A 24,381-nucleotide genomic window follows, 5' to 3' on the forward strand; every position below is an offset into this window, starting at 1 on the left:
ATGGTGTTGTTGTCACAGCCTCGCGAGTTACCGTGCAGCTGATAGCATGCTTATGACGGAAACATGTTCTTGACCTCCTCGTCTGTGAGTATGATATCCTGAACAGGATCCTGGCGACACTCGAGGTCATCAAAGTGGTAATCGGCGTAGGACGGAAGGAAGATTTCTGGATACACAGACAGAGGCAGTTAGCGACACATTCACAGCTAATTGCTTCGATGCAAGCGTTTCTGCAGTGTTGAAAGAGAGTGGCATACCCTGGTTCCAATCAAATCCCTGGCTAGCCTTCACGCATGTAATCTGCGGGATGTTAGCTGTCGTCCTGCTTGAAACACGACACAACTGTAGTCGCAGAATGCGGGCCCATACCAAACGAGGACATTCCTCCTCTCCAACATTAATCACCGTATGCTCTGCCTTGGAGAATGTCGCACTCATCAAACTCTCTCTCCGCCTCATGCTGCTCGCCGACTGCGGGCTGTTGGACGGCGATGACGAAGCGGAGCTGCCGTAGGAGCCATAGGAGAAGCGGTTCTCAGTCGGGGTAAACTGGTAGTTGCGAGAATGAGAAGCGTAGCTGGGAGTGCTGGGTGTAGAAGCACTCGAGGACGAGGATGAGTCGACCGAGTGTCGGGAGGCAGCCGGGTGCTTGCCCTTGCGCCGGGGGATAGCAATAGCATTGGATGACGAAGACATGTTTGGGGGATCCCAGTAGTAAGACGAGAGATATAGCCGTAACACCCGATAGAAAGGGACAGTAGCAATTGTTAGCAAAGAGACGCCCAAGGTATGCGCACAATCATGGAAAGAGAGAGTGGTTGCGAGTGTGTGAGGGAGAAGGAAGAAGGAAAGCACAGGCAAGGTGGACGAGTGTGGAGCGACTTGGTAGTCGACGCAGCCTTGTGTCTGACTCCGCCAACCATACGGCGATGAGACGTGGCGGGCGGCCAATCAGACGGCACCACCTTGCTTCCGCCTGACGATCGGTCCGGGGCAGCAGCAGCAGCGGCGGCGCAGGCGTGGACGTGTGACAGGCACCCGTGCTTGGTGCATGAGGAGCGCATGAGGAGCACACTCATCAGGGTAGCGCCATGCAACTGCAACTTCACCTTGGACCTTTGGCTCCAGTCCTTATCTCTTATCAACAACATCCACCCTCATGTCCGCCGTAGACAACACCCTGCCACCGTCGGCCATGTGGCCCGCTAGGTGACGTAGCGTGTATGCAAGGTCCGTGGACACCCTATGGCCCGTTATCGGCCCACCACCAGGTGCTCCGACATTACATCGACCGACGGCTTGACGACGCCAATGTCCATCTAGTAGTTAGTAGTCGGCTCTGAGTCACCCCGTCATCCATGTGCCAACGACAGTCATCTCGACTAACAAACAAGAGCCCTTGCAGCTCAATTGCATTAAACAACAGCGCATTGGAAACTACGCTGGCCTGACACCATGGTATTTCGTATCGTACATCTGGATATCGCTCGCGCAATTAAAAAACAAAATAAAAACAAGGAAAAATCCATCAAGTCGGTCCTGCCGAAACCCAAACCATGGACTCAAGTTCCACAAACACTACTGACATGAAAAAAAAATTCCTTTCGGGTACCCGGACTCCCTTCGGTGCCATCCCACGAAGCGTGTGCAACATGCGTATTAGTAGCGAGAGACTATGAAGGTGTAGGAATCTGTGGAAAAGAAAACACGCACGCAAGGCTGCTTGCAAATGCCGCCCTTTCAAAAACATAACAAAACAAAGACTACAGCGACCCTCCACAACAAAGTGGCTGGTCAAAACCGCCCAAGCTGACGATACGGCACGACGCGTCGGCATCACAGAGGGTATCCTCCAAAAAGCGCACAATCGACTCCTGGACTCCGGCGCCGAGATGCTGATCAATGGGTTTCGTAGACATGGGAAATGTACTCCAACGAGGGCGAAAAGGAGAGCATAAGGATGAGGTGGTTTGGGTGGGGGCGTCAAACAGCGGGGAATACGTAGTGGCAATCGGGGGTATCGTACATGGTTCGTGACATGTGTCGCCCGGGGAGAAGACGAGTCTACCATCCCTTCTTTCGGGCGAAACGCTTGTTGAGGAGGACCAGGACCTTGCTCACGTTGAACTGGACATATTCCAAGTCCAAGTCCTCCTGATTATCTTTCTGCATCTCCAACAGATCGTCCAGCTTGAGATCCAACTCGAGCAGACCGCGGTTGCGGCCCTTGTAGTGGAGCGAAATGACAAACGTACCGGGCAGCGGGCTCGTGAAGTTGAAGTAGATGTTGGCTCTCCTATTCTCCGGAACATTGCTCTTCTGGATTACGCCCTCTCGTTCAAGCTGCTGGTGCGTGAACTTGTACGGGCCCAGGACTTGATGCTTTTGCTGCTTCCTCGTCTTGCCCTCAGACTGACTGCGTACGTTGTGGAGATATGACTTGTACGTGTCAAGCTGGCTGACCAGGAAGCCATTGTGATCGCGGATGGTGCGGAAAACCTCCTCGAGCTTCCTTGTCTCTTCAATCACCTTGTCCTTCATCGAACCCAGGTGGACAAGTTCTTGTTCGACTTCGTCCCGGAGCAGAGAAAACCCGTCTTCCTTGTCAATCACACCAGATTCTTGCAACTGGCTCAAGAGCTCCATGCTGCGGATGCCCTTCTTGACCATGACTGAATCGTTCTTTGTCGTGGCGGCTGCCTCGGCAATCTTGTCCAGTCGCAATGGTCGTCGTGTGATTGATGTGTTTGCAGGCAGCGAACGGAGAATCATGACAAATGTTGATTTGGCCTCCATGAAGAAGATTTCCTCTTGCGTAATGTCGAGCGCAGCTGTGAGGTCGTCAAGAGGCGTCTCCCACTTGCTGAACAGTGGAAGATTGATGGCTCGGTTCTCCTTTCGTGGAAGCTGAGCAGGTGCTGGTCCCAGCTCTTGAAGAATCACACCCAAGTGCGAGCTATCCTCTTTTGCCTGTAAATGGTTAGCATGGGAACAGCCGCTGCCACAATCATCGCAAACTTACGAGTTCTGCTGCATGTCGCTCCAAGAGCGAGTGTGTTGCATACACTTCATTAAGTGTAATAGATAGTTCAAGATCCTTCTTCGACAATGCAACATAGTTATCCATTTCCAAGGTGTCGTAGAAATCTTGGACTTCGCACAGATCAAGCAAGAACTTGTTGATGCGCTCCTTGTTTTGGTGGATAAAAGGCTGCAATTTAACCATGTACGGTTCCTTTGCGTACGAAGGCTTGTTTGCAAGGTTCTGCAGCATCTTTGCAATGTATGTAAGCGTTCGTTTGGGGTTCTCCGCTGGCAGAACATCAATGAGCATGTATGATCTAGGAGTAACAATGGCAGGGTTAATAAAACGCAAGAAAAAGAAGCCACCAATGAGCGTGCAAATCGTCTGATCCTGGGCGTCAGGATACTTTCGTCTTGACAAACTTCGAATCTGCTTGCAAATCCACCGGATGCCGTACGGCGTCTCTTCGAGACCTTTGATAATGGTTGTGAGGAAATTGTTGGCAATCTCCATGAGCATGTTTACTCGAGGTTGGATGATGTTCTGCACCGTCTCGTTCTCGGCAGCTTCTTCTGCCGTAACGCCCTTTGGCATATCCGGGGGCAGAGTTCCTTGGAGTTCGCGTTCAGTGACCATTTTCTCGTAAACCTTCAGGGGGTTAATCTCCAGGTCCAGATCCTTGAGCTCAATAAGCGAGTTGATGCTGTCCTGCAGGACTACCTTGAGGTAGCTCTGACCAGGTCCTCTCCGGGTGTACGTGGTCATCATGCGCGAGACGGGGGTGTTTGCGCGCAGGAGCGAACTATAGTCTGGGGTATTGTCAAACTGGTATGTAAGAACAGACTATAGCATGGTTAGTTATGATCTACCAGAGTCATGTTGCGCAACGTACCTGAAACATGGTCAAGAGCAAATGCTCTTCTCGGCTCTCGTACTGGTTTCCGTAAATTGTGAACATGACTGTCTGCAGTAGCGCATCAATCTCGGCCATGGAGACGAGGCGACACAAGTGCGCAATGTGCCGGGGTTCGGACTGGAGCAAAAATAGCAGGTTGCCATATTTTTGTGTCTTTTCGTCGTTTGGGAAAAATCCTTCTTGGAGTTCAAGGCCGTCTGCGAGATGGTCTGCGACTTCGTTTTGCTGCGCGTATCGTCAGTATCAAGCACGTATACAAGGAAAACCATGGAGACGCACCTCCTCCAACGCCATGCGATTCTGGATGAGGAGTGCTATCCGCGAGTCGAGATATCGCACATCCTTTTCCAGAACGAAATTCTTCTTGGACTGGGACGAAATCTTTGCCTTTAATTCGCGCAATACCTTCTGTGCTGCTACGAGTTAGCCGGCGAACCAAGACGGAAAGACTTGAACATGGCAGACATACCTCGAGCCAGGTCATCCTCAATCTCCAGCTCCTTGTCTTTTGCCGACATGGACAGATACAGTGCCGTGACCGAGTAGCGCTTGGATTGGCGCACTGAGCGCGAGCCATCGTGCGACGACATTGTGTTCTGGCGCGAGACGGGTATGAAGGACGATGACGACGACGTCGATGCCCGCGAGGGGGCATGTAGCATGGAGACAGCCATGCTGAGCGTCGCCTGGGAGAGAGGGGGTTTGGGGTGCGGTCAGGGCCAGAAAGGGAGGGTGTGTGTGTTGCGGCGCTAGCGAAATAGCAAAAGCGTGGGAGCAAAGGGGAGGTTTTGTTTGTGCGCCACGCTGGTCCAAGGCCGTGGGCCGGCGTCTGCGGTGGAATTGCAGCGGGAGGGCCCGTCCAGCGAGTCGGCGGCAGCAGGGCTCGGCGATTAATTAGGAGGCAGTGGTGTGGCAGCGAAGGGCGACAAAGGTACAATTATCGGAGGAAGGAGGGGGGAGACGGCGAGGAACAGGCTGTGAGGACTAGTTTACGTGAGATGGGCGTTGGAAAGCGGCGGTGGAGGGCTGGCGAATGGAAGGGCGAGGGAGCCCGAGACGCGAAATGGTGCGGGGGAGCTCAGACGGTGAGTGGTGGACAGAGGTGCAGCTGCGACATTCCAGAAGAGCGACGGCGCGGTGGTGGGCCTGGGCGTAGTATGCTCTGGAGCGAGGGGGGTGAAGTGAAGGCGGCCGACGACGGGTGGACAGGGACGTGTGGCGTGTGCGAGAGTGTGGGTGTGTATGTGTATGTGTGGGTGCGGGAGAGAGGGAGAGGGCGGAGGGAGTAGTAAGAGAGAAGGCGCGCGCACACACAGACACAGACACAAGAGAATAGAGAGGGTGGAGTGGAGTGGAGTGCAGAGTGGGGAGTCGAGGGGGAGGGGTGTGTGAGAGGGAGGGTGTGTGTGTGTGTGGGTGGGTGGAGTGGGTGTACAGGGTGATGGTCGGGTAGTTGGTGTGGGTGTGGATGTGGGTGTGTGTGTTGCAGGGCGGCTTTTGCAGGTCAAGGACAGCGGGCAGGAGCGATGGATGGGCGGGAAGGAGCAGATGTTTCAGTCGCTCGAGTCGGCATGGGCTGGGTGATGACAAGTGGGCCAGGGCTTTGGGTGTGTGGAGAGCATGCACGAGGCCGCAGCGCAAGTGGGACGGACGGGCGGCCGGCCAAAGGGGTGGCGCTTGTGGATATAGAGACAAGATGAAGAGAGACAGAAAGGACTCTTTGTGCTGGACGCAGCAACTGTTGAGGCCAAAGTCTGGGAGCTAGGGAGAGCTTCACAAGGGGCCATGGCGGCAGGGCATCCATCGTCTGCACGCCCCTTGAGCGCACAACAGGGCCATTCTGAAACTCTGGTCACCTGCGCTCAATTTCCCCTAAACCCCGGCCCTCTGCGCCCAAAGCGGCCAAGGCCCTCTCCAAGCGACGCCTCTCGTTCCTGGCTAGCAGCACTAGCGAGCCGACAAGCCCACACCACCACCACACCCTCATCACCAACTACTGCACTAACTGCACTACCGCACCCCCACCCACCAACATCCTCGCCCGTCATTTTGACTTTCGGCCTCTGTCCGTCAGCTGTCAAGGAACGAGTGGGCTCTGCGCCGACGTTTGTTGTTGTTGTTGTTGTTGTTGTTGTTGTTGCACCTCCTCCTAGTACTTACTTACTATACACATACTTTGTCCACTAATCCTACCTACTACTTACTTACAGTACTTACTTACTTACTAACTAACTAACTACATACTGCCGCTGCCGCTGATCCGTCTCACGCGCCCTCTGTGCGTGGCCCCAGGTTCATGCATCTATCTGAGGCATTGCCCGACTGAGAAACATGCTTACCCACACGCGCCCTGTTTTGGCATCCAGTCCACGGCAATGCCGCGGCACCATCTGTGGAGGTGGCTACCGCGTCCCGACTGACAGTCTTCCAAGGGTCGTCGCACACGCTGCCGCTGCATGCGTTCTCGCACTCCCACGCCCAAGATGCCAACATCAGCTAGCCTACTGGCCCGTCGCTATGACCCGACGCCAAACCATCCTGCTTACTTGCCTGCTTGCCTGCTTGCCCGCTCAGCTCACCTCTGTGTCCCGCCCAGATCCGCGACAAACACCGAACCTTTGTCGTGACACCTGGTGATAAACCATGCTGTCACCGATCGACCCGGCATCTTGATTCAATTCTTTTCGGTCCGATGCACATCTTAACATTTCATCAAGGAGAAACGCGCGTGCCACTACTACCATCACCACCACCTCCACAAAAATCTTACACGAACACCAAGTCTTGCCGTCCGACTGACTGACTGACTGACTGTCATGGCCTAGCCCGTACCACACTCCCGCGACCAATACCACTGCGCCACTTGATTGCGACCAGCGGGCACAAGCTACCAAACCCGCTACGTGCCGACTACATACAGTAGTGTCGCCGCCATCCATGTCTGTACATGCCGACATATGTACATCCGTCTCAAGCATTGTCTGCCAACCTGCCCGATTGCCGGAGCCGCGCCATCACAACATGCGTATGCATCTGGCCTTAAAACTACATAGTATAGAGCTCGGCATCGCGGCGCTGGCCAAGCAAGCAGCCTTTTGCGAACCATGGGTCCAGTCTAGAGAGATAAACTCAAGGAAAAAATGATCCCGAAAGCCAATCCAAGCGACGTTTGTGGCACCTCCAATCACCACCTTCCATTTTTTTGCTAACCGCTATCAAGCCAAATACGTGCTGCGCCCTGCCGACAATAGTATGTATACACGCGTTTATAATGACCACCATGAACAGCGCAAAGAAAAAACCATCGTGAATAAAATAAAATAAAATGAATAAACAACAGTCATAAGGGTCATAACAAACATTATTTTTATAAAAGAGGAAAACTCCCCCGCCTGCAAGCCAAACCATGACGCCATGAACGCCCACCGCAAAACAAAATACGTGCCAGCCCAAACGGTGATCGGAACAACTCCACACTTGGCCTTGCTTCGGTCAGACTGGGGGGGGTGGAGGGGAGAGGGGGAGGGGCGTGGGTGGGTGGACGAGCAAGGGCACAGGCACCCAAGCTTGCTGAGTGCGTGCGTGCCAAAAGCGAGCTCGTGGAGGGGGGATGGTCGTTCTCAGCACATGCTGCAGCACACACAGCCTGTACCTGGGCCCGTGCGCCGCACCCAAAAAGAGCGCAAAGAGAGCGAAAGAGACCAGAAAGAGAGAGAGGAGAGAAAAAAACGATTATTGGCGATCACCTGCGCCAAACCACTTACTTACTGCCCCCCACATTTTTTTGGCCAACCTAACCCATCCACCACATCCTTTCCCACAAAAAAGGGCGCGCACCAGCGAGTCAGGCGTATTAACGCACCACGGCTGCAAGGAGCACGTTCAGCCCGAAATAACTGTGTTTTGCGCCTCTAGCGTTAGCCTTTGAACCTTTTCTTGATCTTGTTGTTTGTGGTTGGTTTTTTTGCTTGGAGTCTCTCATTTATTTCCCTTTTTTTCTCTTCCCACGGCAACGCCCTCAGGGAACGGTTCGGTCGACCAGTAGCGTGGGGATATAGTATATGCGCGCACACGCACGCGCTTGCGCGTATATCGTATGTCTTCTATGCGAACTGGTTCCACCGGATAAAAAGATAGGCAAAGACGCATTTTCCGTGTGTTTGGTTCTGCCACTTTGAAGGCTCATGTACGCACACACCCACGCGTGCGCGCGCGCATATACACACCCCGTCTTTTATTGCTCATGGAATCTCCCGTTGGGTTCGGGGTTGCGAGCGAGAGGGGGGCAGGGCAGACGAGACTGGGTTCCTGGCACTAGGCTGTGTTTTGTGCGGACGTTGAGCGAAAAAGAAATAAAACTCCCCGCGAACCTTGGATCCATGTAGCCCTTGCCCGCTGCACCCCCCATGTCGACATGTGACGACATCATTTGCGCGCCGTACAAAGGGCCGTGTACGTAGGGTACTCCGGTAGACTTTTTGCGAAAGAGGGAAACAAAAAGGGAAGAAAGAGAGAGAGAGAGAGAGAGAGAGAGAGATAAAAGACCACTTACACCGATGCTGCAGCCTTCCACTCCTGAAGCGACAAGAAACGCTGTATCTCGGGTGCCGAAGAGATAATCTTAAGCTCCACCCCGACGATAAGCACGATAACGACCAGACGCCCCAGTAGGCTCGGCACTATAGTAAACGCCAGCAGAGGCACCGCCAATATCAGCGGGAACCACACGGCTGCTGACTGATGATGCCCGGCCCCTTGTTCGCCCGCCGCTGCCATTGTTGCCGTCGTCGAAGTAGTAGTAGTAGTAGCCGCCGCCGAGCCCGGCACGGTGACAAGGTCAGACGCGCGCTCCAGAAAGCGACTCTCTGCATAATCAATCGGCTCGTGCTCATCCATCCACTCACGATATCGCGCCACATCGTCTTCCCCGGCTGGACGGAGCTTGCTCGACACATCGCCGAAAGAGGACAGAGCTTTATCTGCGATTCAAGTTAGTAAATGACACTAAGAGAAACCCTCTTCTTTGCGTGTATATAAAAATAAGCTGTCAACGACGATCTTTCTCTTCTCCTGTCTCTCATGTACCCCATCTTGTCATGCTAAAAATGTAACAAGCTTATTTTTCCATGATATAACATGCACATATTCCTGGCAATGCAACTGCAACTTACTGTACTGTTCCAGTTTCTGGAATATGCGACCCAGCAGCTCGGTTCTCTTGAAGTGCGACTCGCCGCCGTACCGCGCGTCGTTTCGTCGAGACGCAGGATACGCGTGACCTGAGGGATCCTTGGGCGACATTTGCGCAATGCATCGGTCCAGCGTACGCAGCTCTTCTTCAAGCTCGCTCATCTCGTCTTGTAGGTGCAACAGCACCCGGTGATTTAGGTGCTCAAACTTACGGTACACGGGTACGAGGTTGACTTCCCGTGCTGTCTCACCTTGCGAGGGTGCGCTAAGTTCGTTCGCCAGAAGCTCATAGCCTGTTAGAGCCGGCTTGGTCTGAGTAGATGCCGGGCCGTGTTGCTGATAAGGTTGCGCTTGGGCTGGATGAGGTGAGAACGGCTGTGGTATCTGTTTGACCAGACTGTGTGGATATGCGTGAGCGACTTCTGGGGATTGGTGTGGTGCATAGCCAATGGCCAATGGGGCTGGAAACGTGTGCATAGGCGACCAACCCTGTGGTGAGTTTGCTGCACCGTTGCTTATAACTGATGGAGATCCGCCAGAGTATACCTGAGGACTGTACATGGGCGTAGGTGGATAGACCTGGCCGGGTGTACCTCCATTGAATTGGAATCCCTTTTGTGGTTTGGGGTTCTTCAATATGTGATTGGCTAGCTCTCGCTCCTGTTGCTTTAGGCGTCTGGCATGAAGGTCGCTACCGCGGGATGATGTAGATGGCGCCCGGGGTGGAGAAACCTTATTTGTGACCTTTTTAGACTTTTTAGACTTTTTAGACGACTTAACGCTGGGTTTGGCCTCTTCTTCACTTTCCGTACAACTACCTTCACTCTCTCCGCTCTGGGCGACTGTCTCTTCGTCTTCATCCCTAGGCCCATGCACAAAGCTGCTAGCATACAGTGGCTTTTTGAACTTGCGAAACTCTTGATGAGGAAGCTGAGACACCATTGGGCTGGATTTTTGTTCTAATGTTTGTGAAGGGATTTCTAATCCATTGGAATCTGTTCCTGCTGCGGATGGGTGCTTATCGCTCAAGTTGGAGTCAGTCAGAGGCGGGGAGGGCAAAAAGGAAGGAGCACTGATCGACGGAACGAAGCCCTGCAGGTATGCCGTTGTAGGATTCTCAGTGTCATTATCCGGCTGGAGATACTTGAAGACATCTGATTCAGTGGCACTCATCATGGAACTAGTAGGACTTTGCCTCTCCGCAGTCATCTCGTATTGGTATGGGTAGCCGTCGTCCTCGCGGGATTTCTGCGTCACTGTTGAGTTACTTCCACTGGAATTGCTCGATTGCTGTGACACGCTCGAGGCTGACGATGGTTCGGACAGTTCGGCGAGCTTCCCACCGTGGCGGTGGAGAGAGCTATGTTTACGTTGTACGCGTGAGCGACCTGCAGCACTGTCTTCTGTGTGTCGCCGACGAAGCGCTCTGGGCTGACCTGTAGAGCTGACAATGGAACTTCCTCGACGTCTTGATTGCATGGTGGTCTTTTTCTCTCGTATTTGGCCGAGTCTGGGTATATATCCCACGGTACTTCCCTCTTCGTCCAACTCTTCTTGCCCGCCACGCAGCGTAGGTGACAATTCACCCTGGTGTGAGTCGCGTCTTAAAAGTTTCTTGAGAGTGGTGCGGGCTGCTTTGTTCTTCTTGTCGTCTTCGTTTTGCTCCTCGTTGTAAGACAGGGAGGAAGAGGGCGGGGAGCCTTTGGTGCCCGAAGTGGTCCGGGATGGCCTGCGTCGAATGTGGGGTCCACTAGCAGCCACACCGACTTCTTTTTCTTGGAGGCTGTCGTAGTGATATTGGGGATCGTCTGTGGTAGGGTTGCGATGCCGTGAAGGGGACTGAGCGCCCTCGAATGATGAGGCCCGGTCCGACTACAAGACAGCACAATTCAGGTCAGTCTCAGTGGCCATCAGAGAGTTGGCTCGAGAAGGCATTGTTTCGTTATCAACGCACCATGCTAAGTAGTGCTTGCGAGGGTCAGCTGCCGTCAGCTAAGGTCGCGCTCGTGGCAATGTATCTGATATGTATATATTTTTTGTTGACAGTGAGTGGCCTGGTGGGCAAAAATCTGCCGAAGAGGGGATGGCACAGTGGGCAGCAGAGCAGTATGCGACTCCTTGCATGCTGGAGGGATCAGTAGTACATGTCGTGTGACGGAGGAAACTGAGACTGGTAAACTAAGCAAACGGTCTCTATAGTGGTACGGTTCGACGCCGGTGGCTCGTTGCAGCTGGTGTGCGCCATGACCATGGCGGTTTGTGGTATGTGGAAGACGAGGAGAGCGCACTCGAGGCTGAACGAGGCCACTATGAAAAATATTCGAGCCGGACAGTCACCGCCTTGCACATGCAGAGCAAGCAGGACGTCTTTCCGGTGTGGATCGGAAGTGCGCGGTGCTGCCCAATAGTGGTGGATAGAGGCCGTCAAGCGACTTGTCCCCACCACGTGGGCCCTATTGCCCGAAGCCGTGTCTTCAACTACGCTTCCTCCCTTCTGCTAAATCGATCGACGCGCATTCTGATGATGTACCCGTTCAGCCCAGCGGGCCAGTCACTAGTGTTTCTGCCGTCTTTTTTCTGGTAACCCAAGAGCATGCAACAAGCCCCTCAAGGCCACGTCAACAAACACCGGGATCCGCACACGAACACTATGGTTCTACCGCTGCCAGTGGATAGCCAAGCCGCACAGCTGCTCCGTTTCCGAGCTGGGGATCCCTGTCCTTGCTTGGCTCCACGCCTCAAACCCTCATGATTACGCCCAAAGTCTCGCATCTCCAAGGCGAGCAGATGTGGTGACATGGAAGTTATGCATTCCCTTTTTGCTTCGTTTCAACTTCGTGACGTGGAATATCCAAGTCTGTACATGCCGAGGCAGCTGTGTCCGAAGCTGGGGTCTGTTTCATTATCATACTCGCCATAATAAGCTGCTCTATTCTTATCAGCTTATCTATCCTTGCAAGTATGCACAATGGGCTCGCTGTGGCTTGATGTGGCGCGAATTAGAGGCAGTGGATGGCTAGCATACAATCGAGGTAGCCGGACAGCTCCGTTCCGCTAGCCTGTCATGCTCCATTCGTGACGCGAGTTCTTAATTTGAAAATACCGGGTTTCATTGTGGCCATACATTGGTCGTCGTCGCTTAGTTCCCGAGACAGCGAAAATACCGGAACGAGACATATCAAAATACCGTGACTAGAGTGATACCCACCGGTCAGTCGAGATTGCAATGATTTAGTCACTTCCACCAATCACCCAAGAACCTTGCCTCTCAACGTTGTCATCTGCAGCACTTCGTCCTTGGTCAGTCCATCACTCCTAATCTCACCCTTTTCTCCAGCCTTTCTCATCTCCCTATTACTCTCCACCCCTATGCCCTCGCCCCAACCCCAGTTCTCCTCGACCCATGTTACTGGCCACAGCAGCCATGTGCCTAGCACGCAAAACAGGGTAGCCCAAGCTTGCCAAATCCAGATCAGCACCCAGCCCCCGGGTGCAATGAAGCGTATCCATTGATCTACTTGGTAAAGATCGTCTTGTTTCTCAATCAGGTATTTACCCGTCGAAGGTGAGCGGCGTAGGCTGAGAACCGTGGTCAGACGGACCGGCGCGTAGTAAAAGGGCACTGCCCAGATGCGGAAGATTTGGAAGATTGTCACATAGAGCGTCAAGTTCGCTTCGTCGAATGCTACCAACAGAAATTAGTGCCTAGATCCGTATAAGCCGTATGGGATGTGCGACGCAACATACCGACGCTCTGCACCGTCAGATCAATTCTGGGGCTCATGATCTTGTACCAACGGTAGGTCGCGTCGACCAGCCATCGAGAGTTTGGCCCGCTCCATGTTCTACAGAACGGATGTGAGAAAGCTGCGTCTGGCGTGAAGTACTTCTCAATTGTTGCGCGCTGTAGAGAGGGCGGTGATTGTGTGAGGAGATGGATCACCGCCGGGATTTCCTTGACTGGCGATTTCACGTCAGCAAGAGCTGTAAACTTAGGAGTTGGAACAAACCTGGGTCTTCCATGTTGTCGATCAGCGTGCCGAGTAAAAGCGCCCATTGCGTGCTCGTCGGGAGGCGGCTGCTTTATGTACTTGCATCGCGCAACCTTTTGCGTGCTTTTCCATGTGAAGACGCGTTGATATGACGTCACATTTGTCACTGCATCACTTTGACACTTGTGGCACTATCGCAACCAAATCTGTGCGGCCGTAACTCTGCATTCATTATATCGATCGTAAACGTATCAAGGTATTTTTGTAATTACATAGACCATAGAAGCATCCGTTAAATTTTCACCACGTCTATTGAGACCTGTACTGCTGGATCTCCGCCTCAGAGATCTGCCTCAGCTTGTTCACGTTTGGTGACTCGCCGCTCGCGATACCCTTGGCCAGCTCAATAAGCCCGCCGACTTGGGTCTTCTTGGATATGGCGTATTGAGCAGTGCTGGCCTTGACACGGATGATGCCAATGCGTGGGTCTTCTGGACCGCCGTCATGCTTGCCGTCGCCGAGGTCGCCGATCCAGGCCTTGAGCGCTGGCGAGTAGTGCTTGCGGACAACCTCGCGATCAGTCTCAATGGTTGCATGGCCAGAGATGGAAGCCCATTCTCCGGAGTTGTTGATGAAGCCAATGTTGACCGACGCGTGTTCTTTCAGGTCATCTGTCTTGCCAGACTCAGTGTTGGTGTGGAAGAGGAGATCGAAGCCGTGTCCTTCCTGTGCATTCGTTAGCGGTGCTACATCAATGGGTACTGCTTGTTGCTTACCTTGGCAGCAAGTGCCATTGCTCTCGAAGCCAAAAGATCGCTGTCAGCAACTTGTGTGGTCAAGAGGCAGAACTTGGTCTTGTCGACGAAGCTGAACAGATCCTCAACCTTCTCCTTCAGAGAAGGCTCCTCGAGGTTCTTCTGAGTGTAGGGGTCGGCAGTCTTGGAGCCGGTATCCGCATTGCTGAAGCCAGACATGTTAAAGGTAGTGTTGGAGAAGACGCGTTGAGAAGTAAGTGATTTGGATAGCTGTGAAGATGGCGTCAGCTTCTGTAAACACGACGTTCGTGGTAATCTTCGTGCAGCTGGTGCAGCACAACGATGAAGAAAGCGAGATGCAATCATACCTGAGTAAAGGACTATTGGGAGCAGGTGGTGTGGTGCAGGAGAGGTCCACGAGAAGGCACGACTATGTAGTGACAACGCTGTGGTGACGTCACATGGTCCCGTCGCGTTTGCCCACCCCGCTGCTAGGTGGGGAGGAGCAATTAGACAGCTAACCGGATCTACTTTTGCGAAACAATGCTGGGCTTACCCAAAGGATCAGTGGTTGCGTCATGTCTCTTAGTAATGGTTCAGGTACGACAAGAGCGGTAGGCCAAAAAGGAACGTGGGCTTGAACATCACACCGGCGATCAGTCCAGCCAACTGCGAGCCGCATCATTTAGCGTGAGCTTAAGAATATCAGATAGTGGTATTGACCATCTAGATCTGCCGTGCGTCTAGAAGGAAAGTACCGTACCCCACGCCGTGACCCCGTCCAATGCCATGCTGGTATCCCATAAACAACAGCGGAGAATGTCCCGACCACAAGCTAAAAAGAAAGAATCGGGCTAGATCCCAGACTATACAGATGCCCCGGATATGTCACCCTTTTTTTGGAGGGACTAGATCCCTCATGACAGGCGGCACTTTGTGTGCTCTATGCGTCAGCGGCGGCTTCCTTGTCCTCGAGCGACGCCTTCTTGAGGTCTTCAGCAGCATCAGCAGCGGCATCCTTCTCTTGGGCAAGTTCAGCCTCTGCAGATGCATTGCCGTTGACCGCCTGATTCTTCTGGGCAGGCTTGCGCGCAGCGTCAGTGCTACCGCTAGCCTCTTCCTCCGCCTCTTCTGCTTCAAGACGCTCAATTTCCTTTTGTGCCTTGGCAATGTTCTGTCGTCTATGTTAGCTCTGTGACAGCAAGGTAGCTCGCAGGCAGACTTACCTCCTTGGTCTTGCGGTCTTGGTCCTCTTTCCAGTGCGCAAGCTTGGCCTTAAGCTTCTCGACGGTGGCAGGGACGTCTTCTTGGCTCGAGGGAGCCTCAACGCCAACCTTGGCCAATTCCTCAATGATGCCAATGTTGAGGTTGAACTTGGCAGGAGCAGAGCTGGCGCCGCCCTTCTTGCCCTTCTTTCCCTTCTTTCCGCCAGTGCCGACAAAGTAGCTCTCTTCCTCGGTATCCTTCTTGGAGATGCGCGTACCCTTCAAACCGGACTCGTCGACAGTGCGTTGAGCGGAAGCAGCAAACTTGCTCGCCGCAGTGGTCTCCTTGGGTGGAAGAGCGGATGGGTCGAAGTGACGGATCAAGCCTTCGGCAGCAATGATCTCGTCGCCGTAAGCAGGTGTGCTGGCCTCTTCGAGACGCTTGCTGGCAGCCTCCTTGCGCTTGCTTGCAACGTACTGGAGTTGCTCTTGACGCCTCTTCTCGAAGCGAATCTTGCGAGCCTCGGACTCGTACGTCTTGTATGCGCGCAGCTGCTGGAAGTATGCATCCTTGAGGTCTTTTCGTGCCTGGTACTTCTCTTGCTGCTCAGCGCGAGCCTTGTCCGTCTGCTCACGAAGCGTTCGCAGGTTCTTGAAGGCCTCGTCTTGCTCGGCCTTGAGAGCATCCAGCTCAGTCTGAAGCTTGGTGTACTTGTCGCTGAGGGCCTTGTTCTCGGGATCGTCCAGGAGCTTCTTCTGCTCAGCGATCTGGGCCTTGATGTCGTCAATCTTCTTCTGCTGAGCGTCGAAGCCGGAAAAGTTCTTGCGGGCCTTGTTAAGGGCGCTGATCTCGGCCAGGGCCTTCTTCTCATCCACCAGCTTCATCATGCCACCGTCGACTTGCTTCTGCAGACGTGCAATTTCCTGATCAACCTCCTCAACAGACTTGTAGTTCGACTTGCCCTTTGCGGTCTTGAGTTCGGTGAACTGCTGCTTAAGCTGGTCGTCGAGCTTCTTGATCTTTTCGAAAATGGCATTACGGCCGGACTTGTTTCCTTGTTGTGTCTGGCGGATGGCGTTGAGCTCGGTCTTGAGCTCCTGCTGGCGTTTGGCATTGGGCGAGTCCTTGTTGTTCGGCTTTGCATTATCGAGCTTAGCCTTGCAGGCGTTCTAGCAATGGTCAGTACCGGTTGTCAGACCCTTATGTCTGCATGTGATGCAGGTACCCGACGGTCCATCAGTGTCTATGTCAGCGGACTCGATCTACTTACCAGCTTCTCCTGAGCCGCAGCGTGCTCTTTCTCAAGCTTGGCAAGTTCCTCCTTGTACTTCTCCTCGTCAGGCTTGTCCGGCTTGACGATCTGCTGCTTGCCTTGCGGGGCAGAGCCATTGGCGGTGGCCTTCTGGGCGGCGGGGGGAGTTGCAACGTCGGCCATGTCTGCTATGCAGTCAATTGGATTGACGAGTTGACTGATGTAATGCGACGGTAGAGGAGAGTCTGCGCGAGTTGCGTTGACCACCAAAGGGTGAGGGTGGACAATAAGAGCGGTGGGGAGGACAACTATTAAAATCGAGGGTCTCGAGTGAACCGCGGAATGTTGGCAACTTTTCCCGAATTTTAGCGGATGGGCTAGTGCCGCATTCTCCATCCATCGAACATTCACCGGGGGCCTCGAACCTCACCCACCAAAGTACAGGATGGCGGAGCAATCGCGGGGCAGTGTCCCCATCTTGTTGCTCAAAACGAAGTCGGTACCCACGGACACATACGAAGAGCTATTCTTTGGCCTCGACAATGGCCGCTACGCTCCTGTTTTTGTGCCAGTGCTGGAGCACAGGTTCAAGCGAGACGCCCTGCGCGAGGTACGCGAGCATGTCACCAGCCGAGGCTTGGTGCCAAAATCGCAACAAGGCCTTGCGACATACGGTGCCCTGATATTCACCTCGCAGCGGGCAGTTGAGGCGTTCACCGAGGTCATCCAAGAAATTCGCAGCCAAGGAACCTACCAGGTTGACGACTTGCTTCCAGAGAGCCTGCCACTCTATGTCGTAGGCCCGGCTACCGCGCGTGGACTGCGAGCGTTAGGTCTTAAATGCCCGATCCTAGGTGAAGAAACCGGCAATGGTGAAGCCCTGGCTGGCTTTATCCTGCAACATTATAACGCCATTTATCCAGATGGTCCCAACCCACCTGTTCTGTTTATGGTCGGAGATAAGAGAAGGGATATAATACCGAAAACGCTCCAGTCGGTGGAGCTGAAGCCAAACATCAGAGCAAAAGTAGACGAATTGGTTATATACGAGACCGGAGAGATGCAGTCTTTCAAGGAGAACTTTTCGGCCATTTGGAAAGACAACACCAAGAGGGGTTTCGGACGTCAATGGGTTGTTGTATTCTCCCCAAGCGGATGCCAGGCGATGCTCGAGAGCCTGGATCTTTTGGATGCTGAGACGGGTAGAGCAAAAGCGTCTACCGAACAGAGGAACATACTCATAGCCACCATCGGCCCGACTACTCGCGACTACCTTGTACACCAATTTGGTTTTACTCCCGATGTGTGTGCAGAAAAGCCAACTCCAGAGGGTATAGCAGGGGGTATTAAAGATTTTCTTGAGAAGCGCGGTTGAAAAAAGCACTGCCTCTGGTCGATACTCCGTGTTAAATAGATAGGCTGTTGTGTTTGTTTTGGTGCTTCATCAGAGGCGTAACAGGCCATGCTTGCTGTAAGCAATCGCATTCGCCTTCGCACGTTTCATTCTTATGACAACCACGATGATTGATCGCAACTTTGTTCTGGCGGCTATTGCTGCACGTGCCTTCCTGACGCGTTGATGTGCCAAATACTGCCATTGACGTCACTAGTACACACGCGACGCGATTGCCACAAACTTCCAGCGCGATCATTTGTACGTACCCTTATGTCTTTCCCATTCTTCACTGTTCGAATTCCTATTAACATATTCTCGAAGTTCTACTCAATTGACCCAATATCTGCACATTTGACTGCAACACGCTCTTCTCCACATAATCCCAGTAACATGTCAAGCCCCACGAAAAGTAGCGATACCGCAGCTGGTACCAAGAGGAAGCATGATGTCGAGCCATCTCCCAAGCGTGAAACTAAAGCAGCGAAGAAGCAGACTACTATTGAGGAGACGATGGGATCAGGTAAAGAAAAAGACGAAGAGATGAAAGACGCCTCAGATGATGGCGAGACTGTGACACAAACAGACAAGTCCGAGGAAAAGTTCGATGAGGATCTTGTCGACGCGAGTGATGAGCAAGCTTTGTCCAACGGCGACGACACAAAGCCATCTGATACCGAGAAACAGGGTGATAACGATTCCAAAACTGAGTCAAAAGCGCCTACAACGACACGAGACGAACAAGAAAATGATTCGCACGATACTCCAAAAGAACCAGTCACCAATGGAGAGGGCGCGATCGAGGAATCATCGCAGCGTGAAAAGCAGGTTCCGTCAAACATTCTTGAAAAAGGCGTCATTTACTTTTTCACTCGCAACCGCGTCGGTATTGAAGAATCTGAAAGTGTAGGCGATCTACAGCGCACATTCTTCGTCCTACGACCTATGCCAGTAGGTGCCAAACTCGGTGGAGGCGCGCTTGCGGATAACAACAACAATCGTCTGTTCGCGCTTCCAAAGAAGATTTTCCCAAAGTCGCACAATGATCGTTTCATGGCTTTTGTGGAGAAAGCAAACGTTACCATAAAGGAGCTAAAGAAGGACTTCTTCGGTGCGGAAGAGTACAACACAAAGACACAGGGCAGTCGGCGCATTGAACCCGTTGCTCCAGTGGCTGAGGGTGTGTACGCAATCACACGTACTGAGGACCGTACATGTCATCTTGTCTATTCTACTACTATCCCTTCGGAGCTTGGTGAGGTGCAGGATGATCTGGGCATCAAGGATCAGGGCAGCTTCATCATCAGCGTCAAGAACCCTGAGCGAAGTGGACCTGCCCAAGCTCAACTCCCTCAAAAACCTAATTTCCCTCAAGAGTGAGTGTGCTTGATATCACGAAAGCATGACATACTGATCATGGGACAGATTCATCGAAGAGTTCCGTGGACTAGCTTGGGTTGAAGCAAAGCCGAAGTATCTTGACTATGAGTACTGCCAGATCCTGCTTATTGGCGAGAAGCTGGAGTCGGGTGTCAAGCCTACCACGAAGGACCAGAAACACGATAAGGAAACGCCACTCGAGGAGATTGAGAAGCTCGAGCATGAAGACGAGCTTCGTGTCGAGCATCTTCATGGTGGGTTTTATGTTATATGTTTAACAACACAGGTGCTAACTGATTATCAGGTGATGATTCCGTTTACGATGACCTCAAGATTAGCAGGAAGGAGTATCCCCAAGTCTCTACGACCTGGTAAGCGGATATGTGGGAGTCGTGTTCATTTTGTTGTTACCTGAATATGGGTTTGTCGGGCAGCATAAATCACGAATCGTTGGCACTTAAAAGACACGGAAAACAATGTGGAAATTACGGGTATGTCATGGGATACAACCAAGCGCGTGCATGGGTGAGAATGTCGTTTGGACATGTGTTGGATGAGAACGACTAGTTCAATGGAATCTCTCTTTAATTCATCCATCTCTATTATCACACTTATGACCTGGACCCAGCCACCCTATATTTCTTCCCATGCACCTGGTGGACAAAAGCATGGGTATTTCAAAATGGGATGTACTCCATGTAGTCGACAGTACCGTTCACCCACAATTTTCTAGTATATTGCGAAGACAATTCGCTCAAGGAATAATAGTAAGAATAATATTATGGTACTGTTATAAAACACTAAAGTTGCCAACTCTCTGGAGTTTCATCGATTTGAGTTCGGTGATGACCTGTGTGGAGTACCTATGTTTTTGTCCACCGGGTGCCATGGTACCCAAACAGCAACACCTACTTCGCAAAAAGTTTCAACAAATATGTTCTCCAATGAGATAACTACACACCATAATTCTCCACGTTTACAATAGGCCAATGTCCTTACCTGTTTGCGTTTTGAAAAGGGTTTCGCAGGGTGCTTGCATGCTTAGTTCTTCAACAGCGTTTCAAAATCTGAAAAGAGAACACTTCACTTTCTAATATCCCTTCTCGTCTCAGAAATTCTTACCTACCATTCAAAAATTCTCGGTTTCTCTCCAAAGACGTCCAAAATTTCATCATGCTTACCCCCGGAAAACACCACTGGCTAAGGCCAGGCTACTACAACGCCCCTTCGTTCCGCCAAATCTGCCGTGACAGCTGGCTGAATATACTCACAGAAACCCTTTGCGTTATCTTAGCACTTCTTCTCTGGAGATTGTGCCCACCCGTAATCCCTCACCACTTCCCTTACTTCGAGGGCATAGAGACCCATCCTATTGGCTTGAAATACTCACAGCCACTGCAAGAAGAGTACATCAACACCATGATGATGTCAGCCATCTCGTTTCTCGTCCCTAGCAGCATCATGCTAGTCATGAATCTATGGGTACTTAGAGACTACTACAATTGGGATGCATCGGTAAGTATTTCTCTGCGCCCTAGAACACTTCCAAACATTGAAGAAAGTTCCATCTCGACTAACTATTGAGTTCCAAAAACCTAGTTCACAGGCCTCAGCTACGCCCTCTCAACATCAACCCTATTCTCCTGCATCATCAAAGTCTTCATCGGCGGGCTCCGACCAAATTTCTACGGGATATGCAGACCAGCGACCTACCTTCCTGAATCCACTACCGCGTCAGCTCCCCCCGTGCGGTCTCTCGTCCAATACTACACAGTCGACCAACTCTGCACCAACCCCGACAAATTCACCCTCAACGAAGCGCAAAAAAGCTTTCCAGCCAGCCACGCCTCCTCCGCATTCGCCGGCTTCATGTTCCTCGCGCTTTGGCTCAGTGCACACTACAAGACGCTCGGGCGGTCTCGACTTCATACCAGACACCATAACGCAGTTACCAACAGCGCCCTCCAAGGTCCCGGATGCAATTTTAAACCCCTCTCAGATCAATACTTTGATGCGGTTCCGCACTGGAAACTCATTGTCTTTTCGACTCCGCTGTGGGTCGCTGTTGCGCTTTCGTTGTTTAAACTGAGAGATGGATGGCATCATCCTGTTGATGTGGCGTGCGGAGCGTGTATTGGCGCGTTCTTTGCCGTGGTGGCGTATAAGATGGTTTTTTGGAGTGTGTGGGATGCGAGGGATAATCATATACCGAGGAGGCATGCGGATGGTTTTGAGGAGGGGGTAGAACGTTATAGGGATTGAATTTGCATAAGCGGTGTGGGAAGAAAAGGAGTGTTTTGATAGAGTTGATGGCTTAATTTTGCACACATATGTTGAATTGGGAACGCGTTGATTTGTGTGTGTGTGTGTGTGTATGTGGCGTTAAATTATGTTAATGCCGCATGTTAGTCAAGATTATACTCAATCGGCTTGCATCTACTCATTGAGTGCCCTCGCCCTCTGTTCATGTCAAGACTAATTTATCACTCTGGGAATAAGTTTACCGCATGTTCTACAGTATTGAACAAAAAATTTCAAATTTCGATTCCCTTATTTCGCCTATCACGAACAAGTGATCACTTCTCTCTATTCTGGTGCACCTGATCCCATTCCTCAAAGTCCTACTAAACACGAGTTCCATCTTTGAAGAGTTTGAGTGCTACAATATTCAGGAAACCATCAAATCGTCATAATCTCCATTCTCAAGACCCTGTTAACACATCCCCCTCCTTGTTAACAAACACCACGTCCCCCGCGTCCTCCACAACCGTCACTTCCCTAACTACACCCCCATCATCCCATCCAAAATCCACAACACCACCACCCCGAATCCTCAAACCCTTCACCTTCCCACCCTTCCAACTCTCGGGAATGGCCGGCCCCAATACCACTCTCCTCTTCCCCTCCTGTCCCTCAGCCGGTGCTGGCAAATCCACAACAAGCATGCTCAACACCAATCCTCCATACCCATAATTCGCATCAATCTGAAACGGCGTGCGCTCCCCTTTATACATACTGAATCCATTTCCTACGAAATTCTGCTCAATCGCGTATCTGAGCTCCAGATGCGCTTGTGCCGTATCATTCAGACGTGCCCAGCAGGCTCCGCGCCAGACTTTTTCCCAGCCGGAGTTTGCGTCGGGCCCATTGCCAATGCCGCGGCTAATGAGTTTGTTACGGACAGCGGATTGCATTGTGGTGTTTGAGTAGCCGCCGAGGAAAGAGGAGAGGGAGTATCCGGGGTGCCAGCCTATCAGTTCAGAGATGTGGCGGTGGGTGTCATTTTGGAATTCGTAGCCGAAGGAGTCGGGAAGTTTCCATTCTTTGATTTGGGACCAGGATCCTACGTGGAAGCCTTTGTCGAGGCGGGCGAGCGTAGAGGAGACGTTAGAGGTGAATGCGGCGTCGGATTCGCCAGCGAGCGAGTGCGTGGCCAGGACGGCGTCGAAAACTTGGTGGATGAGTTGTTGATAGTGGGCGCAGCCGAAGGTCGTGGGACCGTGTTCCGGGCTGCTGCAGGGGTTTACGACGAGGGTATTATCGTTGGTGAAGGTGTCGACGTGGAGTTGGGAGAGCCAGAATTGAGCAACGCTTTTGATGAGTGGGTAGCCTTGCGTGCGCAACCAGGTGGTGTCGCGGGTGTAGTCCCAGTAGTCGAAGACGTGCAGCATCATCCATGCTGGGGCGACGGGATAGTTGGCCCATTCTTCTCCGTCTTTCATTGCCGTGTGTCCGAAGATGTTCATCTCGTTGTGGACAACCCAGCCTGGTGCGCCGTATAGTAGCATGGCTGTTTCATGGCCCCGTGGGACCCACGTGTTTATCATGTAGTCCCACAGTGGCATCTGGGTTTCTGTCAAACCTGTCTGGTCGGCGGTCCAATAATTCATTTGCAGATTGATATTGGCGTGGTAGTCAGCAGACCAGTCGGGCGCCATCTGTTCAGTCCATCGCCCCTGTAGATTCGTGGGTAGGGAGCCTGGTCGTGAGCTGGAAATCAACAAGTATTGTGCATAGTCAAAGAGCAAGCTTTCGACGTATGGGTCACCAGAAGTAACGTTGGAGTCATAACCTGCGAGCAGCTCCGGTGTTGGAACCTGAGCCGAGTTCAGGGGGTCGGGAAGAAGAAACTCGAAGCGACCTGTGAGGGAAGTGAAGTCTTCTAGATGGCTACTCTTCAGTTCTTTGAGAGTTTTTGTGGATGCTTTTTGTATCCTATCCTCAACCACTGGGCCCGGGTCATTTCCTCGGAACGAGTATTGGTGCTCCGCTGTGCCTTTCTTCATGTCATAATTCGTCTCGGCTCCTATCATAACCGTGGCGCTCTTTGCTCCGTCTCCAGGTGTAACTTTTAGAATTCCAGTGTTGCCATCGCAAGTTGTCTTCAAATCGGAATTTGGTAACACGCGCGCAATTGTATCGTAAATCATTCCTTCTGGAGGGCCTAGTTGGGTTATACCTCGTAGCCTCACATGGCCGGAATCAGCTCCAGTACCATTTGCAGCACAGGTAATGTTTTCAAGCTTGGGCTCAACCAGTTGGTTACCCAATTTCAACTCGAAAGCTGGCAGGCTTCCGGACGACTGGATTGTGTAGACACAAACTTGGTCTGGATAAGAGCAAAAAACTGTAGTTTCAAGCTCAGTGTCATTGGTGTTGAAAGAAGTTGAATGGAGGCCGTTTGCCAAATCCAGTTTGCGCGTGTATTTGGAAACCTGGCTGCCAACAAGGGATGGGATTGTTACAGTGAGATTGGCCAGGACTCGATATGATCCATAGTTGTCGTTGGTACCAAGTAACTTTGTCACATTGCCGGTACCATTGGTGAAAATCCATTCTCGAATGCCAGGTAGTGCGGAATCAATTGATGATTCTGGGTTACCACCGGTGTAGTTCTTGGACCATGTTTAGTCTATATGTGTCTAAGCGTGTAGTATTAGACTTACAGATGCTTCGAAAGGGCCTCCTGACCATAAGCTGTCGAGGTTCAGCGTAAGAGTTTCAGCCGAGGGAGGACCGATTGGCATAGCAGCTAGTCGCCCATTGCCGACAGGTAAAGCGGTTCGGATGACGTCGCTAGTATTTGCAGGTGAAGTGGACCATATCAGTTTAGCGCTGGTGCCATGTAGGAGTGCAGATATCAATGGCGGTAACAGCAATTTTGGTAGCATTGTGGAATATTGAGCTTGCCCACGGTTCCTAAGCAACCATGCATTCTTCAAAAAGCGATGAAGCTCTACATAAATGTTCATGAACCTTGTGTCCTCCCCGC

At 52.1% G+C, this 24,381-nt stretch overlaps 10 protein-coding genes across 10 annotated transcripts; 2 read left to right on the top strand and 8 right to left on the bottom strand.

The window, feature by feature from the left end:
• Positions 1-50: 50 nt before the first annotated feature.
• COCCADRAFT_81145 (uncharacterized protein) lies at positions 51-696 on the bottom strand (the record flags this gene model as incomplete). The annotated part of the gene is made up of 3 exons (XM_007708408.1): positions 51-166; positions 258-300; positions 370-696. 3 exons carry the CDS (start codon positions 694-696, stop codon positions 51-53), a joined length of 486 nt encoding a protein of 161 aa, XP_007706598.1.
• Positions 697-2,064: 1,368 nt separating this feature from the next.
• Positions 2,065-4,615, bottom strand: COCCADRAFT_31881 (uncharacterized protein; the record flags this gene model as incomplete). Its single annotated transcript, XM_007708344.1, has 5 exons — positions 2,065-2,970; positions 3,023-3,868; positions 3,918-4,166; positions 4,221-4,354; positions 4,411-4,615. The coding sequence occupies 5 exons, from the start codon at positions 4,613-4,615 to the stop codon at positions 2,065-2,067; spliced, it is 2,340 nt and encodes a 779-aa protein (XP_007706534.1).
• Positions 4,616-5,445: 830 nt separating this feature from the next.
• On the bottom strand, positions 5,446-5,745 carry COCCADRAFT_81041 (uncharacterized protein; the record flags this gene model as incomplete). Its single annotated transcript, XM_007708409.1, has 1 exon — positions 5,446-5,745. The coding sequence occupies one exon, from the start codon at positions 5,743-5,745 to the stop codon at positions 5,446-5,448; it is 300 nt and encodes a 99-aa protein (XP_007706599.1).
• A 1,325-nt stretch (positions 5,746-7,070) lies between these two features.
• Positions 7,071-7,349, bottom strand: COCCADRAFT_81244 (uncharacterized protein; the record flags this gene model as incomplete). The annotated part of the gene is made up of 1 exon (XM_007708410.1): positions 7,071-7,349. One exon carries the CDS (start codon positions 7,347-7,349, stop codon positions 7,071-7,073), a length of 279 nt encoding a protein of 92 aa, XP_007706600.1.
• Positions 7,350-8,489: 1,140 nt separating this feature from the next.
• COCCADRAFT_81032 (uncharacterized protein) lies at positions 8,490-13,188 on the bottom strand (the record flags this gene model as incomplete). The annotated part of the gene is made up of 5 exons (XM_007708411.1): positions 8,490-8,920; positions 9,113-10,328; positions 10,509-11,003; positions 12,422-12,816; positions 12,879-13,188. The coding sequence occupies 5 exons, from the start codon at positions 13,186-13,188 to the stop codon at positions 8,490-8,492; spliced, it is 2,847 nt and encodes a 948-aa protein (XP_007706601.1).
• Positions 13,189-13,432: 244 nt separating this feature from the next.
• Positions 13,433-14,097, bottom strand: COCCADRAFT_31883 (uncharacterized protein; the record flags this gene model as incomplete). Its single annotated transcript, XM_007708345.1, has 2 exons — positions 13,433-13,849; positions 13,900-14,097. 2 exons carry the CDS (start codon positions 14,095-14,097, stop codon positions 13,433-13,435), a joined length of 615 nt encoding a protein of 204 aa, XP_007706535.1.
• Positions 14,098-14,821: 724 nt separating this feature from the next.
• Positions 14,822-16,519, bottom strand: COCCADRAFT_81072 (uncharacterized protein; the record flags this gene model as incomplete). The annotated part of the gene is made up of 3 exons (XM_007708412.1): positions 14,822-15,052; positions 15,105-16,253; positions 16,355-16,519. The coding sequence occupies 3 exons, from the start codon at positions 16,517-16,519 to the stop codon at positions 14,822-14,824; spliced, it is 1,545 nt and encodes a 514-aa protein (XP_007706602.1).
• Positions 16,520-16,781: 262 nt separating this feature from the next.
• COCCADRAFT_21580 (uncharacterized protein) lies at positions 16,782-19,484 on the top strand (the record flags this gene model as incomplete). The annotated part of the gene is made up of 4 exons (XM_007708315.1): positions 16,782-17,639; positions 18,054-19,105; positions 19,155-19,363; positions 19,414-19,484. 4 exons carry the CDS (start codon positions 16,782-16,784, stop codon positions 19,482-19,484), a joined length of 2,190 nt encoding a protein of 729 aa, XP_007706505.1.
• A 798-nt stretch (positions 19,485-20,282) lies between these two features.
• Positions 20,283-21,371, top strand: COCCADRAFT_81249 (uncharacterized protein; the record flags this gene model as incomplete). The annotated part of the gene is made up of 3 exons (XM_007708413.1): positions 20,283-20,624; positions 20,709-21,025; positions 21,068-21,371. 3 exons carry the CDS (start codon positions 20,283-20,285, stop codon positions 21,369-21,371), a joined length of 963 nt encoding a protein of 320 aa, XP_007706603.1.
• Positions 21,372-21,811: 440 nt separating this feature from the next.
• COCCADRAFT_263 (glycoside hydrolase family 95 protein) lies at positions 21,812-24,280 on the bottom strand (the record flags this gene model as incomplete). Its single annotated transcript, XM_007708292.1, has 2 exons — positions 21,812-24,004; positions 24,056-24,280. The coding sequence occupies 2 exons, from the start codon at positions 24,278-24,280 to the stop codon at positions 21,812-21,814; spliced, it is 2,418 nt and encodes an 805-aa protein (XP_007706482.1).
• Between the last annotated feature and the right edge of the window lie 101 nt (positions 24,281-24,381).

The sequence above is a fragment of the Bipolaris zeicola genome, assembly GCF_000523435.1.
Source record: "Bipolaris zeicola 26-R-13 unplaced genomic scaffold scaffold_1, whole genome shotgun sequence".
Lineage (NCBI taxonomy): Eukaryota > Fungi > Ascomycota > Dothideomycetes > Pleosporales > Pleosporaceae > Bipolaris > Bipolaris zeicola.